Source organism: Sordaria macrospora, chromosome 2 (assembly GCF_033870435.1).
Source record: "Sordaria macrospora chromosome 2, complete sequence".
In the NCBI taxonomy this organism is placed as follows: Eukaryota; Fungi; Ascomycota; class Sordariomycetes; order Sordariales; family Sordariaceae; genus Sordaria; species Sordaria macrospora.
In genome coordinates this window covers 5958803-5973160 of record NC_089372.1, presented here as the reverse complement: position 1 = coordinate 5973160, position 14358 = coordinate 5958803, and the positions used below count along the sequence as shown (strand labels likewise).

At 49.2% G+C, this 14358-nt stretch overlaps 6 protein-coding genes across 6 annotated transcripts; all 6 read left to right on the top strand.

The window, feature by feature from the left end:
* The first annotated feature begins 2728 nt into the window (after positions 1 to 2728).
* On the top strand, positions 2729 to 3961 carry SMAC4_08238 (uncharacterized protein). Its single transcript, XM_003347206.2, has 3 exons — positions 2729 to 3128; positions 3186 to 3608; positions 3675 to 3961. Exons 1-3 carry the CDS (start codon positions 3081 to 3083, stop codon positions 3837 to 3839), a joined length of 636 nt encoding a protein of 211 aa, XP_003347254.1. The 5' UTR covers positions 2729 to 3080; the 3' UTR covers positions 3840 to 3961.
* A 1183-nt stretch (positions 3962 to 5144) lies between these two features.
* On the top strand, positions 5145 to 5768 carry SMAC4_08239 (uncharacterized protein; the record flags this gene model as incomplete). Its single annotated transcript, XM_003347207.2, has 2 exons — positions 5145 to 5188; positions 5312 to 5768. 2 exons carry the CDS (start codon positions 5145 to 5147, stop codon positions 5766 to 5768), a joined length of 501 nt encoding a protein of 166 aa, XP_003347255.2.
* Positions 5769 to 7064: 1296 nt separating this feature from the next.
* On the top strand, positions 7065 to 7963 carry SMAC4_08240 (uncharacterized protein; the record flags this gene model as incomplete). Its single annotated transcript, XM_003347208.1, has 3 exons — positions 7065 to 7112; positions 7189 to 7635; positions 7775 to 7963. 3 exons carry the CDS (start codon positions 7065 to 7067, stop codon positions 7961 to 7963), a joined length of 684 nt encoding a protein of 227 aa, XP_003347256.1.
* A 2543-nt stretch (positions 7964 to 10506) lies between these two features.
* SMAC4_08242 (uncharacterized protein) lies at positions 10507 to 11055 on the top strand (the record flags this gene model as incomplete). The annotated part of the gene is made up of 1 exon (XM_003347209.1): positions 10507 to 11055. One exon carries the CDS (start codon positions 10507 to 10509, stop codon positions 11053 to 11055), a length of 549 nt encoding a protein of 182 aa, XP_003347257.1.
* Positions 11056 to 11971: 916 nt separating this feature from the next.
* Positions 11972 to 12275, top strand: SMAC4_08243 (uncharacterized protein; the record flags this gene model as incomplete). Its single annotated transcript, XM_003347210.1, has 2 exons — positions 11972 to 12025; positions 12090 to 12275. 2 exons carry the CDS (start codon positions 11972 to 11974, stop codon positions 12273 to 12275), a joined length of 240 nt encoding a protein of 79 aa, XP_003347258.1.
* Positions 12276 to 13979: 1704 nt separating this feature from the next.
* SMAC4_13341 (uncharacterized protein) lies at positions 13980 to 14309 on the top strand (the record flags this gene model as incomplete). Its single annotated transcript, XM_066091379.1, has 1 exon — positions 13980 to 14309. One exon carries the CDS (start codon positions 13980 to 13982, stop codon positions 14307 to 14309), a length of 330 nt encoding a protein of 109 aa, XP_065946304.1.
* Positions 14310 to 14358: the final 49 nt, after the last annotated feature.

The window sequence follows — 14358 nt, the reverse complement described above, 5'->3', positions numbered from 1 at the left end:
CCGGCTTCAGGGTTGATTGTATCCGTGGTTCTGTGATGTGATGACAGGTCAAACGGGGTTCGATGCGGCTGGCTTGAATGGCGGCGGCAGTTGACCACCTTCGATATGGCTTGAAATCTCCGACTTAAAGCTGCTTTCGTGAAAATTGTTGGTTTGGCTTCGGCGAAAAGAAAAAGATGGAGATTATGAAGAAGGAAGTCTGGGCCCGAGGCTGTGGTCGAGCCCGGAGAAGCTTCGAACGCAATCTAGCAGAGATCCTCCGATCAACAGGGAGCGAAGAGACACTAGCTCGAAAGCGAAAGAAGCATTGATGATGATGAGAAAAGGGAGGGCGAGAGGTTATAGAACGACAGTGATCAAGGCATGGCGCGGGCCGAGCCATCCATTACTTGCTTCTATGATATAGGTTATAGATACATACGTCGACCATTGGGTCACGGACGGACGGCGACTTCGACCTTGCCCTACTCTCGCTTCTCTTTCGAGACTGACACATGGGTTATTAAATCGGTGATCAACTTGTGGGCGACAACTTTGTCGCCCCCCAGAGGCGGGTGAGGGATTCCTGTGGCTCGGCCATTGATGCCCCATGTCCCCACGTTCACCAAGGCCATGGGTCATGCAATTTTCCTTCATCGAGGTGTTATCGAAAATCCCATGACTCTGGTTCTGGCTAGACTCTGTTATTTCCCCGACGCGTCTTTTGCTCCTGCTGGCTTCTGGTGCTTTCTCACTGTGCTAGCTGTACCGACATGCCGCTGTCACTTCACCTTAGGTCCGTCGCAAGCCGTCTGGTCGTGAGCCCGTTGTTCTTACGGCTTTTGACGACTCGAAAGTGGTGTGGAGAATAAAAGGTTCTAAAATGGAAAAGCCGCGCTCTGGAATCTCTCCCCGCACTTTTGGCCTTCGCGGATTGGCCGTCTCGTCGAGGGTGGGCGAGTCTGGATTCGGTGGGATTCGTAGAATACTTCCCAACTTCCCAGCCTCCAATTCGACTTCACATTGAAGTTTCTTCTTGGTCAAGGGCGGAGCATGCGTATGGCTACGACTCCAAACACAGAAGACAGGACCGGGGAGATGTTTTGCTCTGGAATGTTTCCATCGTTGGCCGCCTTTGACTTTGCTGTCGCGTGGATACTCTGTGATACTAGTTAGACAAGGTTCATACGACGAAGATAGCAAGCTCTGAAGATCAAATGTCTCGAATGCTGGCAAGTCCAAGGCTCGAAGCAGAAGCGAATGCAGATACGTAAGGTATTTGTCTTGTGTTGCGGGTATGCGGCAACCTGGTCCAGGAGGCCATAGAATCCCAAGAATATTGGCCTTGTGTTCGTCAATGCGCTTGTTTAATATTTCTCGAGGTTGAGGGTGGGTTGAACCATTGTCGAATCAGCGAGACTGGTGTGAGACTGCTGGTTCTGGCCTGTCATTGGGAAAGAACATTGAGGCTGAAGTCAGTTTGCCCAGTTCTTTGACTCCAAAGTGAAAAGCCATGACTTCGGTTCTCGACGTCGATTCGTCGTTGGGACTGGATGTTGGCGGCAATCACGGTGTTGGAGGAAGATTCAAGGGTAGCGAATTCGGTGGAGGTAGGAAAGGGTGTGTGTGCCTTCATTTTGAAGCTTTGCAGGGTGGCAAACGAACTTGAACGTTCTGCCCGTCCACATCAACCGAAATCGGGGCCGTGGAAATTGCGTCACCATGCTCAGTCTCTTTGAAGAAGAAAAGGAAGGAAGCAACTGCAGCGCGCACTGAAAATTTCCTTCATGAAATGCTTCAACTTTGCACCTTACCTTGTGGTCAAACCGTCAGAGACCCGCCAACCGACCATTGACAGCAGATTCATACATAAGTATTTGTTGTACATGTCTCCACACCCCTAGCATGCCTGGCACGGCCATCGGTCCCAACCTCTCGATTCTCCAACTGACTGCCATGTCCTCCTTCCTCCCATTCTTCACAAAACATCAACTGAGCCGACAAGCCTGGATTCTTGCAACGAAAGTGTGCCAATCACGCTCTTACGATCCTCTTGTTTGTCCTGCTCAAGTCTCTTCTTTCGTTCTGCCGAGGTGAAGGCAATGTGCATTTCCACCCATCAACATGGAGACGCCCTGACCCACGTTCCCAAGTGGACCTGTTATGGCGCTACCGTCTGCCCGCCTGGATTTGCCCTGGCGCTGTTAAAGGCCCATCCTCCTTTTCGTTACACGATCCCCGACTACCTTCCAAGTACATTCTTTCTCAGCCGAGAGAATCACCGAAAGTCGGTCTTGGAAGTCTCCCGTCGATATTCCGAGAAACAGCCGAGACTCTTGATGGTTCAAAACAATGGTGATGGCGATTGAAGGCATCCTTTCCTTCGATATGCCAGTTGGCTTTCACATGGGGTCTCTTGTCCCAGCATCACTCACTGCCTTTGCTTCGAATGAATTGTTTGTCTCCAATGCATGGGATTTAGAGCGACAACCGGATCTCATCTGACTCACCCCACGATATCTTGCCCATCAGCCCGTGCGAGATTGCCCAAGAGATGTGCCTTGTATCCGTCCCTTGAACAGTTGAGCCCGGCCATTCCAAGTCGAGGCTTGCTTTTTCGCATGCGGCTCCCAAACTCTAACCATTCTAGGACAACAAGTGAATCCATCAGACACTTAGCCGCTGGATGACAGGCATAATGAGTCGTGGATTCCATCTACACTGTGAGTACTGTCGCGCTTGCAACTCGGTTCAGCATCACCTCCTCATCTGAACTTCGCCATCACACTGAACGTCGCATTGTCGAGCATTCCCTTTTTCCAGCGTCTTGCTCGAGGATGCTGTTTGCACGCCGAAGCCAGAACTATTTGTCCTACCATGCACAAAAGCAACAACGGCCCACCTAGGACACCGTCTGGTGCTGGTCTGGATACGGCAACCGAGGAGTCAACAAAGTGGGCAGAGTAAGAAACCCTTCGCCGATGACCCTCTTTTCGGAGTATAAAAGGGACGACAAGTTCAACGTTGAGATGTTCTGATCATCTTCAACAACTTCACGGACATCACAAACCGGGGAATTTGAGTCAAAAATCACCATCATCATGCTCGCCTCCGTCATCAGTTCTGGAGCCATCTTGGCCATGCTACAGGTATGTTCAAACCTTGAGACACTTTGCCACATCTCTTACTGACACTTCTCACTACAGGTTCTCCCTGCTGTCGCCATGCCAACCATTTCCAACATGGATGCTTCGCCCATTCCTGGCTACGGCATCGAGGTGCTCGTTTGGGAGGTTGAAACCACTCCCGGAGGTCCTACCGTCGATGTCGCTGGCACCGTCCAGAACGTCTACGAGGAACTGGAGAAAATCAACCCGAGCTTTGTCTCTGATTTCGGCCTTGGCGACTCTGACAACAGCACTTCCCTCGCTGCACCCGTCGCGTCTCGCGGATACTCCATCGAGTCGATTCATTGCGATTGGGGCGGTGACTATGCTACTGGGCAAACCATCCTCGAGGGGATTAAGTACCTGAGGGGCGTCCCTGGCCAGCCAAAGGGCGGCCCAGGCCCAGGAAACTGTGCTCGGGTCAGCTGTTCATACAACTCAGCCATTTACTGGTGCAACGATGTATGTTAAAGATCTTCCCATTTGTTGCGGTTTAGCGGAATATAACTAATACCTTTCTGCCTCCAGAGCACCTATACCAAGATACTTGACTCTTTCGGTTCCATCGCATGGGCTGCCGAGTCCCTCGTCGGCAGTTGTGGCGGTGGTGGACTCTGGTATACGTTGCAGGTCAGAGGCCAAATCTTTATGACGGATCACTGGAATGTAATTATCAGGAAGGACAAGTGTTAAAGGGCGCGCAGCATGTCGGATTGTCTGGGTGGTGTAAAGCGAGAGACTTGCCTACAGTATAAAGCTCAAGGACAAGGAGTTTGGGCTTGCCCGTCGATGTCGACATGACAGAGGTACGGTAGCTATGGCCGAAAGGTCACTGGCGATATATCCCTGATCATTCTATTTTCACCCTGTCCGCGGGTATTAAAGGCTTTCCACCTGCCATGCCAGTCCCTTTGAGTGGTATTGTGAGACATCATGATGTGGACTGTCGAGATGGGTGGGACTACTTGTATGCCTACCTTTCGTTTCGCTACGTAGGTAGGATTATCGTCCAACGTTCTTCTCGCGTGTTTTCTCCCTTCCTACCTACATATGCTATTCACACGGACACCTGCTAACTATTTCAGATTAAGTGTCTGACGATAGCCAGGATACCGCGCAAAGTTTTTCTGAATGTCCGTCCCTATAGCCGTGGAGGCTCTAGCAATATCTCCATTACACGGTTAGGTGTTGTTGAATGACCTATTGAACTGGGATCACAACGTCGTTGCGAAGTGTAATAATATCGGGCCGGCGTTGGACATGGGTAGATGTTGCTTGCCCGCTCCGCCCGGCAAGCACGATAGGGTGATACGGGAAAGGGAGGACGGCTGAATTGTGCGTTTCGTTATGATCATTTGACGACGCCACTGTGTTGGACCCCTCTGGCCAACGGATGTTTAATGCCTTGGTCAAGAGCGGTATTGATAGTAATAGTTGTTTGGAAAGCGGTGATGGGACGTCCCGTTCAACGTCCTTGTACGAGGTCCCAAAAGCAGCACCATACTCGTCGCCCACTTGGTAGATTCACCGGTCACCAACTCGATTATTCCCTATTTTTATACCACGTTCACATTGCTAACGCATATACTAGCAGGGGAACGCACATACCGAAGCAGTTTGCCTGTTAGAGGAAGGTTACGACTCTCAACGTGAAATCTGTTGGAAACGAGTCACTAGGTATCACTTTACGCTGCATAGACACTCGCCTGGTCCGTTCCCTTTTTTTGGGATACGTGTTTCAGGCTTGCACTTACCCGTTGATCCACGATGACAGTGGAGGCAGAAGTCAGATTTTGATCAGACGCTGAATCTAAAAAAAAAAAAAAAAAAAAAAAAAAAAAAAAAAAAAAAAAGACATATAAAGGAACGACCAAGTTCTCGTCTTCGAAGTGTGTTCCCCTTCTATCTCCATCAACTTCTCACCAGCATTACCTTCTTACAGACCAACCACACAGATAACCCCAGCCTGAACTTCAACACTTTCCACCCAAAGCCATAATGCTCTACTCGACCTTTGTTTCCGGTACGGCTCTGGCCATGCTGTAGGTAAGAGCCAGACCCATTCTCCTGATGACTTCTTTCCGTTGGTCGATACGAGTTCTAACCTACCCTACTACGTGTTTACAGGTCCTCCCTGCCCAATCAATGCCGAAGATCGCAGGCAGGGCTGCTCCGGGCCACAAAGGTCCCATGCCTGGCTACGGTATCGAGGATATCACCTGGGAACTCCAGACTGATTCCGGCACCACCTTCAACGTCACCGGGAATATTCAACAGATGATGCAATACGCTGAGAAGAACAAGATCGTTCTTAAACAGAATAATAATCTTTCTTCCTCTAACGTATTCTCCGGTAGTCATCGGGACGATGAGGATTCCAGCCTTGCTTGTAATACTAAGGACGGGGGCCTACAAGAGAATTTGGCTCGGAAAGACGCCATCAAGTGGGGGATTTTGCACCTCCGGAAAGTTACAAGCAAGCCATTGAACGGCCCTGGCCCAGGTAATTGCGGGCGGGTTATCTGTTCATATAGGGCGGCTATTTGGTGGTGCAACGAGGTATGTACTCGGGCACCATGCCTTAGCCTGACCATCAGAACTATAAGATCGCGAACTTACTAACGCCTGGGTCTTACTACTTTTCCGTTTAGAACCGCGAGCCAAAGGAACTCGACAGCTTTAGCTACATTGCCGATGGCGCTCAAGTCATTTTCGATAATTGCCCGCATTATCCTATGGACGACGGATATATAGAGAATCTGTGGGAGCCCGAGGGCCTTCAGGGCTCCCATTCTATGCGGGACGGTTGGAGCGTTGCGGTAGGTAGAGATGCCATAATTGCTAAGGACAAGGGACAATGGGCTGTGTGCAGAATACATCTACCTTCTACCTTCAAAGTTCATGCTGCTTATGTAGCCTACAACATGAATGTTAGAACCAAAATTATTCTTCTGTTAATGACCTTTTCTCGACCGTCTCTGGAAATGTTTGGAGGAACAGAGGTTGGTTCAAAGTTGGAATTAAAGGAACACCAAGCTTTATCTCAACTCTCCGTCTCGGTTCGTCCGGATCTCCATTCGGTACCGGCCCGGCGGCTCCCACAAGTACTTCATCCATATGCAGCCTTCCGACCTTGTTTAGATTACCATCACTACTCGCTTCTTTGGATCTCCTAACAATAAGACTATATACCTTGAAATTATTTACAGTATATAGTGCGCAAGCGCAATACGGCAAAACCTTCAATTAGGGGAGGATTGTTGAACTGGGCGCGCGGCTGTGATGTAAGACTTTTGAAGACGTTACTGCCTATGGATTCCGAAGTCAAGTGATGTGTAAGGTAGTGTCTTCGTCAGAAGCGATGGAGGCGGTGGTTTTGGAAGTGGCTATGGGGCGTGTTGTTCGAGGTTTCTACAATTGATCCCGCAAACCAAACTCGTTACTAGAACTTTGTGTGAGTTTACTATTTGATTTGCCACTCGGTTTTGTCGTTTTGCAACACTATTTCGCGTTTTGATGCCAAGCTTACGCCACCAACGCATTTATTGACACAGAAACGTACTTTCGAGAACAGTTTGCTTGTTTGTAGGTTACGACCACAGAACCTACGCCTACTGAAGACATCTCACGATACGTGATTTAGTACATTTGTGCGGTGCATTTATTCGGGCGTCCTTGATGAAACACTGAGAGAAGGCGGACTTCGACCGCATGATGCGTCTAAAATTACCGGACATATAAATGTATGAACAGTTCTCTTCTTCAAGGAGGATACCTCACTCAGTTTCCCGCTTTTATCTTCATCAACTTCTCCCGTATCATACAGAGCAACAACGGACTAACGCAGGCCCGAACTCTGATACTCATGATAATACACTTCCCAACCTCCGCCGCTGAAGGAACCGTATTTTGCTAATAATGCTCTACTCGACCTTCGTATCTGCCGCCGTTCTCGCTCTGTTGCAGGTGAGAGCCAGAATATCACAGTCACTTCCTTCCAGATGAATCTTAACTTACCTTATATGTTTCGATCTACCTATAGGTCCCTATTGTTGGCGCAATCCCTACCATTCATGTTGCAGACAAGAGTGCTCTCAGGAGTTCCAGCCCTAATGGCCCCAAACCCGTCGCTGGTTACGGTATCGAAGACATCACCTGGGAGATCTCGACTGGCCCCGGCACCGCCGTCAACATCACGGGCACTGTTCAGCAGGTGATGCAATACGTTTTGGAAAACAACATTACACTCAACAAAAGTGTCGATGCTTCATCACCAAGCATGCGCCCCGAAGCTCGGCAAATTGATCTTCGTGAGGTGCAATGCCTGAACAGTATTGACGACGCGAAGGTTGAGGCCAAGGTACCCTACATCAAGATAGGCATCAAGTACCTCCGCGGCGTCCCGGGCAAGCCGGCCAACGGTCCCGGACCGGGGAATTGCGGGCGCGTCAGCTGCTGGGGCGAATCCGCCATATACTGGTGCAACGATGTATGTCCCGTCTTGTTCTTTGGTACAATCATGGCACTTCCTACCTACTTACTGTTTTGCTATGTGAGCCAAAAAGAAAATACCGCTGTTAGACTTGGACTTACTAACTCGTGGGTTTTCTACCAATTTTGCATTTTAGAACGCAGAGACAAAGGAACTCGAGAGCTATAGCAGCATTGCTGATGGCGCTCAAGCTGTCCTTGACGGCTGTCCCAGTGTTTTTGATGTTGAACTTGGTTTCTTTTGGACCATGGGTCGCGCTGTCATGAATGACGGTTGGAGTGTCCTCGTTCGGGAGCCTTATGATGGCTCTTGCCCTGGTCCATGAGGGTATAGAACTAGTAGGGAAGGGCAGCTTGATCATGGTGTAGAGACTGTGTAACGACGTCATTACCTTTGAACGAAGTCAAGTGATGGATTTTTATACATTTGGTTAGGAGCGATGGTGGCCGTGGTGACCGTGGCTTGGGAAGCGGTGATAGGCCCATCACACGACTGTCCTGGGCTCATCCGCTCGCAAGGGCAGCTTGGGCTGTGTGACGTGTGGCATCAATTTGTATTTTTATACCAAGCTGGGATCTATAACGGAAATATCAGGCCGGCCACTCCGTTTAGGTATGAAGCCGTTTGCTGAAAAGATCCCGAATTAGTCAATCTATTTGAGACGGGTCCCTCAGGTACCGTACCTGCCTCTCAAGCGTGGTTATGCTAGAACAGACGTATAAATAAACGACCCTTCCCCGTATTCGAGGAGGTTAGCAGGTTTTTCTTCCCATCATCATCGGCTTCTTCACCAAACAGTTGTATCCACTCATAATTGACCTTCTTTCCGCCAGCTCCAAAGTCACCATGCTCTACTCGACCTTGGGTGCCACTTTGGCCATGCTCCAGGTAAGAGCCAGGCTCTTAAGAGTCACTTCCCTCATCTTGAGTTACTTGCTGATGATCATAGGTCCTTCCTGTTAGCGCGATGCCCAAGATCGCAAGTAGAGCTGCTCCAAGCCTTGAAGGCCCCATCCCCGGTTAGGGTATCGAAGACATCACCTGGGAGTTCCAGACTGATTCGGGCACCGTCAATATCACGGGGACTATTAAGCAGGCTATACGATACGTTGAAAAAAAGAAGATCGTTCTTCTTGAGCAGGTTAACGACGCTTCTACCTCCAACATATTCTCCGCTGCTACATATAGTTGCGGTGAAGCAGACCGGTACTACGCTCATAGATGGGCTATCGGGATTGGCATTGGACACCTCCGTGGAGTCAAAGGCCAACCAGTCAACGGCCCAGGACCAAGCAACTGCGGGCGGGTCAGCTGTTCAGCGGATTCATCTATTTGGTGGTGCAATGACGTACGTGATCGAATTAACAATATGGCTCCTCCTGAACAGCCGAACTACCTCTACATAACAACCTCATGGACCTGGATGTACTAACGTGTGGGCCTTTCCACTTGCACTTTAGAACCCCGAGCCAAAGACACTTGGCACACTCGGCTACATTGCTGATGGCGCTCAATACATTCTTGATAGTTGTCCCGTTGTATTTGATGACCCGTCAAACGACATGGGACATGATCGTCGCGGGTGGGTTCAAGGCTCCGTTTCTATGCCGGATGGTTGGAGGGTTCTTGTCACAGGAGTTGATTGCGAAAAAGAACCTTAGATGGGCGTACATCCCGAATAGTATCGGATGGAGAAAGTGAGGTTTTAGTACGAGTTAGGTACGGGTGCCCAGGGATCTGGTTGGTCAATCTTTCTGCAGACGCGGATAGATGGAGGACAGAGAATATAAATACTACCTCTAGTGGACGGAGTGCTAGTTAGAACATCTATTGTTGAATAGAGGTAACAAGGAGGGTAAGGGGCACCTTGGATTCCGCAATACATCTACACAAATTTTCCATGCTGCCCACAATCATAGAGCCCATACGACTCTTGTTGATGTTTCGAGAACTGGCAAAGGGAAATCAAGCCACGTGTTTTTTTTTCACGGTCTGCAGTACATGTGCAGTGTCGCCACTTGCAAACTGCTGCAGGAAGCTTACATCAATAGCGCTGCGGACGTCAAAGGGTGCCAGCTATAATGTATCTTTCTGCAACGAAAAGGCATGCAGATGAATAAGGTGCATGCCGGACTTTCTTGACTACAGAGTCTGAAGTTTTATCATGAAGGGTAGCTCCTAGTGTACCTAGGACTGGACTCTAGCAACAATATTGAGCAATCCCTTTCCTTCTTTTCCTCTTCCTGCTTTTTCAGTTTCTCTCCTCTTTTTACTTCCGTTTTTTCTTTCACGGGTTTTTTTTTTATATTTATTTTTTTTATATTTTTTTTGGGACTCCAGGTTCCTTTCTTCGGTCTTTTCCATCTCTCCTTCATCCTTAGGTATTTGTCCTTTTCTTTTCTTAAGTTCTAGAGGTGTTATGTTTGGTCAACAATCACATGCGCAGTTAATGCCATGTTCCCGTTGGCATCCCCGTTCGCAATGTGGATTTGGATCCAAGTGACGTAGGGCTGTTCTCGGTATTTACACCTCCCTTGGCCACCGGAGAATCCGAGTTGAAATACTCTACCTGAATACCCGAATTCCGCCTCCTTGACCAACCCGTAACAGTCAAACAAGGCAGCAAGCTGACAGAAACCCAAACATGGGAGAGGAAACAACATGTTCCTGTGCCAAACTGTCAAGCTTGAGACACGCAGAGGTATAAATCTACGAGTGTCCAACGCACTTGAATAACATTCTCTTCTCCATCAGCACTTCAACACACGGGCTCCCAATACCAAACTGTGGTCACCAGCATACTGCCAATCTCAAATCCAGATCTTGCGCTTTTCTTCTCAACACCCAAACCAGCCAATCTCTACCAAGATGTTCAACTCATTCATCATCTACGGTGCCATCTTGGCCGCGACAATGCTCCAAGCCCTCCCGGTCGCCGCCGTCCCGACCACTGCTCTTGCCAAAAGCCCCATCCCCGGATACCGTGTTGAAGCTATGACCTGGGAAATCCAGACCACTCCCGGAGGACCGACCGTGAACGTCACGGGTACTATTGAGCAGGTCATCCAGTTCGCAGAGAAACAGAATCCGGACTTTCGCTCTGACTTTGGTCTCGGCGACGACACACCTATCGACTTGAAATCTACTCCAAGCCTTGGAGGTTTCGTCAAGGGTTTTTATGACCTTGTCTACCTGGTTGAATGCTTTAGGGTGAATACAAAGTCCGCCAATCTGGGGACTTTCGAAGAAGTTATTGAAGATTTACACAATCAACCAAGAGAGAACGAAGCGACTCTAGGCCCAGGGGTGTGTACACAATTTGGCTGCAAAGAAAAGACCGTTGTCTGGTGGTGCAACGAGGTGAGTGGTCAAAGCCTACCTGAGCTAGCCTTTGCTTCCATCCCATTTGATGTGTAGATGTATAAGACATGACTGGCGACTATTTTTCCTGCTTACTACGTTAGAGAAACGACATCTCTGTGACAGCGGAGTACAGTCAACTTTATGGAACCGCTCATGTGCTTTTGGGTTGCCAGAACTCTAGCGGGGAGGTCAATGGTCGAGCCACTAGAGGTATCGAAGGTGATTGGAGTATCACTGTTAAAGGCGACGATGTATGTTAGAGGTACACATCGTCGCATCCATGTTGGAACTTTGTAAAGAGATCCACGGAACGAAGTGCTTGAGGTGAGGGAATAACACGATGGACGTCATTTCATAGTCTGTTCCATTTCCTGTCTAGCAGAAGGATTGTATATCCCTTCCACTGGGCGAGGGCACAGAAAAGGGGGGGAAAGGAGGGACTCGGAAGGGCAATAAGGACTTGAACAAGAAGTTCGTAACCGGGAAAGAACGGTTCGCAATCAGGATCTAGGGTCGGCATTCCGTTTATTTTGTCAGTTTGTACCAAAGCGCATCGGCACCCACTAACGTCCAACGCTGGGTTTTTACATGCGAGGCAGTATGTTTGCCTTCAACAGCTCTATTTTCTGCACCAAACACAATGCGGTAAAATATTGAACATTGGAGGACAGAATGTCATTCGTCTTGATGCAGCGATCTCCGTTCCTTGTCGCGTAGTTCGAAGTATCCCACCTGCCTGTGTTGCGAAGGGAAAATCTCAAGATAAAATGAATTTCGCTTCTGAGATACAATGGAAGGAACAGCTCGCGTTTTCAAGAGGTCAAGGTAGGTGCTTTCCTTCTCCGCATCGCCTTCTGCACAAACACGGAACTCATCAATCCTGGCAGTACCGTCACTTCGACATCGCCAGACAGCCACAACATCATGCTTTCATCGACGATCATCTCCGTTGCCCTTCTCACTCGTCACTATGATCTCCTCCGTCATCACATCCGGAGCTGTTTTCCTCATCTCTCTCTTCCAGGTTTGTGCTAAACCCCGAATGGTTTTGGTTTTAAGGAACAATTCACTTACCTCTACGATGATAGGCTCTTCCTATCGCGGCATTCCCAGCTGCTTCAAAGATTGACGGCTATAGCATCGGGGATATCACCTGGGAGATCCAGACTTCTCCTGGAGGGCCAGTCGTCAACGTCACGGGGACCGTCCAAGAAGTCATCAAGTACGCTGAGAAGGTTAACCCAAACTTTCGCTCCGACTTTACCCTTGATTAGCTTACTACCAAGAATGCTTCCTTCCGCGGTGCACATGCGAACTACGACATTTTTAGTTTTAATGTCGATTGTGATCCAGAGCTTCCCGCCTACAGAGAGACTATCAAACTAAGTATTAGTGTGACAAGGGCAGTATTCTGGGCTTGGAACAATAGTTCAATTCAGCTGATAAACTACTTTGGTCTCGAAGGCCTTGTTGATCCTTTCAACCTCAATGAGAAGGTCGAGCCTTAAGGCCTTCTTATACCAAAGAAGGTTGGTACGTACCGAGCCCTGTGTGCCAGGCATCGGCGCGAGTCTATCTAGTTCATCTGCCTACAAGTAGATCTTCTGAATGCCAGCCTTCGTCCAGTTGCCCGTCGGTAATTCCGGTCGGTAGTTTAATTGATGAAAGTCGCCGGCGGATGTCCGTGTGGCATTCTGTCGGTAATTCTGGTCGGCAGTTTGACTGATGAATGTCACCGGCAAATGTCCGTGTGACAGCCGTGCCTGTTGGCCGAATAGTCTGGCCGAGGCAAGGCTGGCATTGTATGGCGAGGTTGGGTTGATGTCAAGCATTGAGGCTCTATTGAACTTCAAACCCAGGAGTGTAGGCAGATGTCCGTGTGACAATTAGTTACCTGCGCCGCGTTCCTGGACGCCCAGTCATGGGCCCAGGCAAGAAAAAGTGTGGACGGGTCAGCTGCGATTGGGGGGCTTCTATTTATTGGTGTAATCTGGTACGTTCGGTGATCAGTTGGCTCCATGTCTTTGATTCCGGCGTATATTACCTACCTACCTAATACACACTCATGCTAACTAACATGTGTCCAGGACCCCGACCACGACAAGGTGCTTAATAGCTTTGGAGATATTGCCGACGGCGCTGAGGTTGTTGCAGACAGTTGTACGGAAGATGCCCCGGATACACATGGCCGGGCCTACCATCCCAAGGATGGCTGGATGGTTAAAGTGGGCGGGAGGTATTTTTCTTCGTGCCTGTAGAGACGGGTCTCTTGTACTTTCCAGGCAGCTAGGAGGGTAGTTTGTCTTAAAAAGGCATCGGGATTCACTAGAGCTATAATAGAGGAATATACCTCTAGGGAGCTAGTTCGATGGGTACATGCATGGTATAGGTTTAGTTTGCAAGAAGTAGCAAGGTTAAAGGAAGATACGGCGATAGAAAATCAACTGGGGCAGAGCAACCGTTGTTGAAGCTGAATTTCTATGTCAAGGCTCTTGCTAAGGTATGTACCAGATGTATAAAAAAAAAGACGTGGAACACTCGGACAGTCCGGCAGATGTACTCGTTTGTGCTAGTACCACTTCTTACCCTAGAGGTATGCGATACAAGGTCAGATAATCATTCTCCTAGCAAGACGTGTAGTACAAAAGGGTCTAGGGTACCTAAGAGAGAACGGGAAGAGGATCCTTCGCAAGGGCATTGGCATGCTTGCACAAAGGAAAACCACAGCTTACTGGCTCTGATGCGGAAAGAAGTGGTGTTTGCCTTTCAGTCTTGACATGTCAAGCTCACGGAAGGATTCCAACCATCTATGGAAGCTTGGAGGAGGTTGGACTCGTGTTCTGGGTGGAAACATTCATCAACTTGAAATGTCGAGCCGTAATGTTCCGTATAGGACGATTTGTCGTCGATGTTGGGCTGTGCCGGGGTATAGGCACATGCCACGGGACACTATCGTTGTTTCTGCTAGCGAACACACCATGCTTTCCCCACTCGTTACCTCTCTGTCTGGAGCCGTTTTGTTTACCTCTCTACTCCGGGCTCACCCCGTCGCGGCAGTCCCGACTGCTTCACTTTCGACTCGAGACAGTCCCATCCCTGGCTACAGTGTGGTGAAGCCTGTCTGGGCAGTTCAGACTGCTCCGGACGGTGCCACCGTCAACGTCACGGGCACCGTTCAAGATGTCATCCGGTACGCGGAGAAAGTTAACTCAAATTTTCGCTCCGACTTTGCCCTTGACCAAGGTAGCAAGGTTTCATCCCAGGCCGTACCCTTCAACAAAGGCCGAGGTGTCTATGTTTCATTGTGATTATGAGGTAGATGCCGAGATGGAGTGCTTGTTGAGGGTATCGAATATC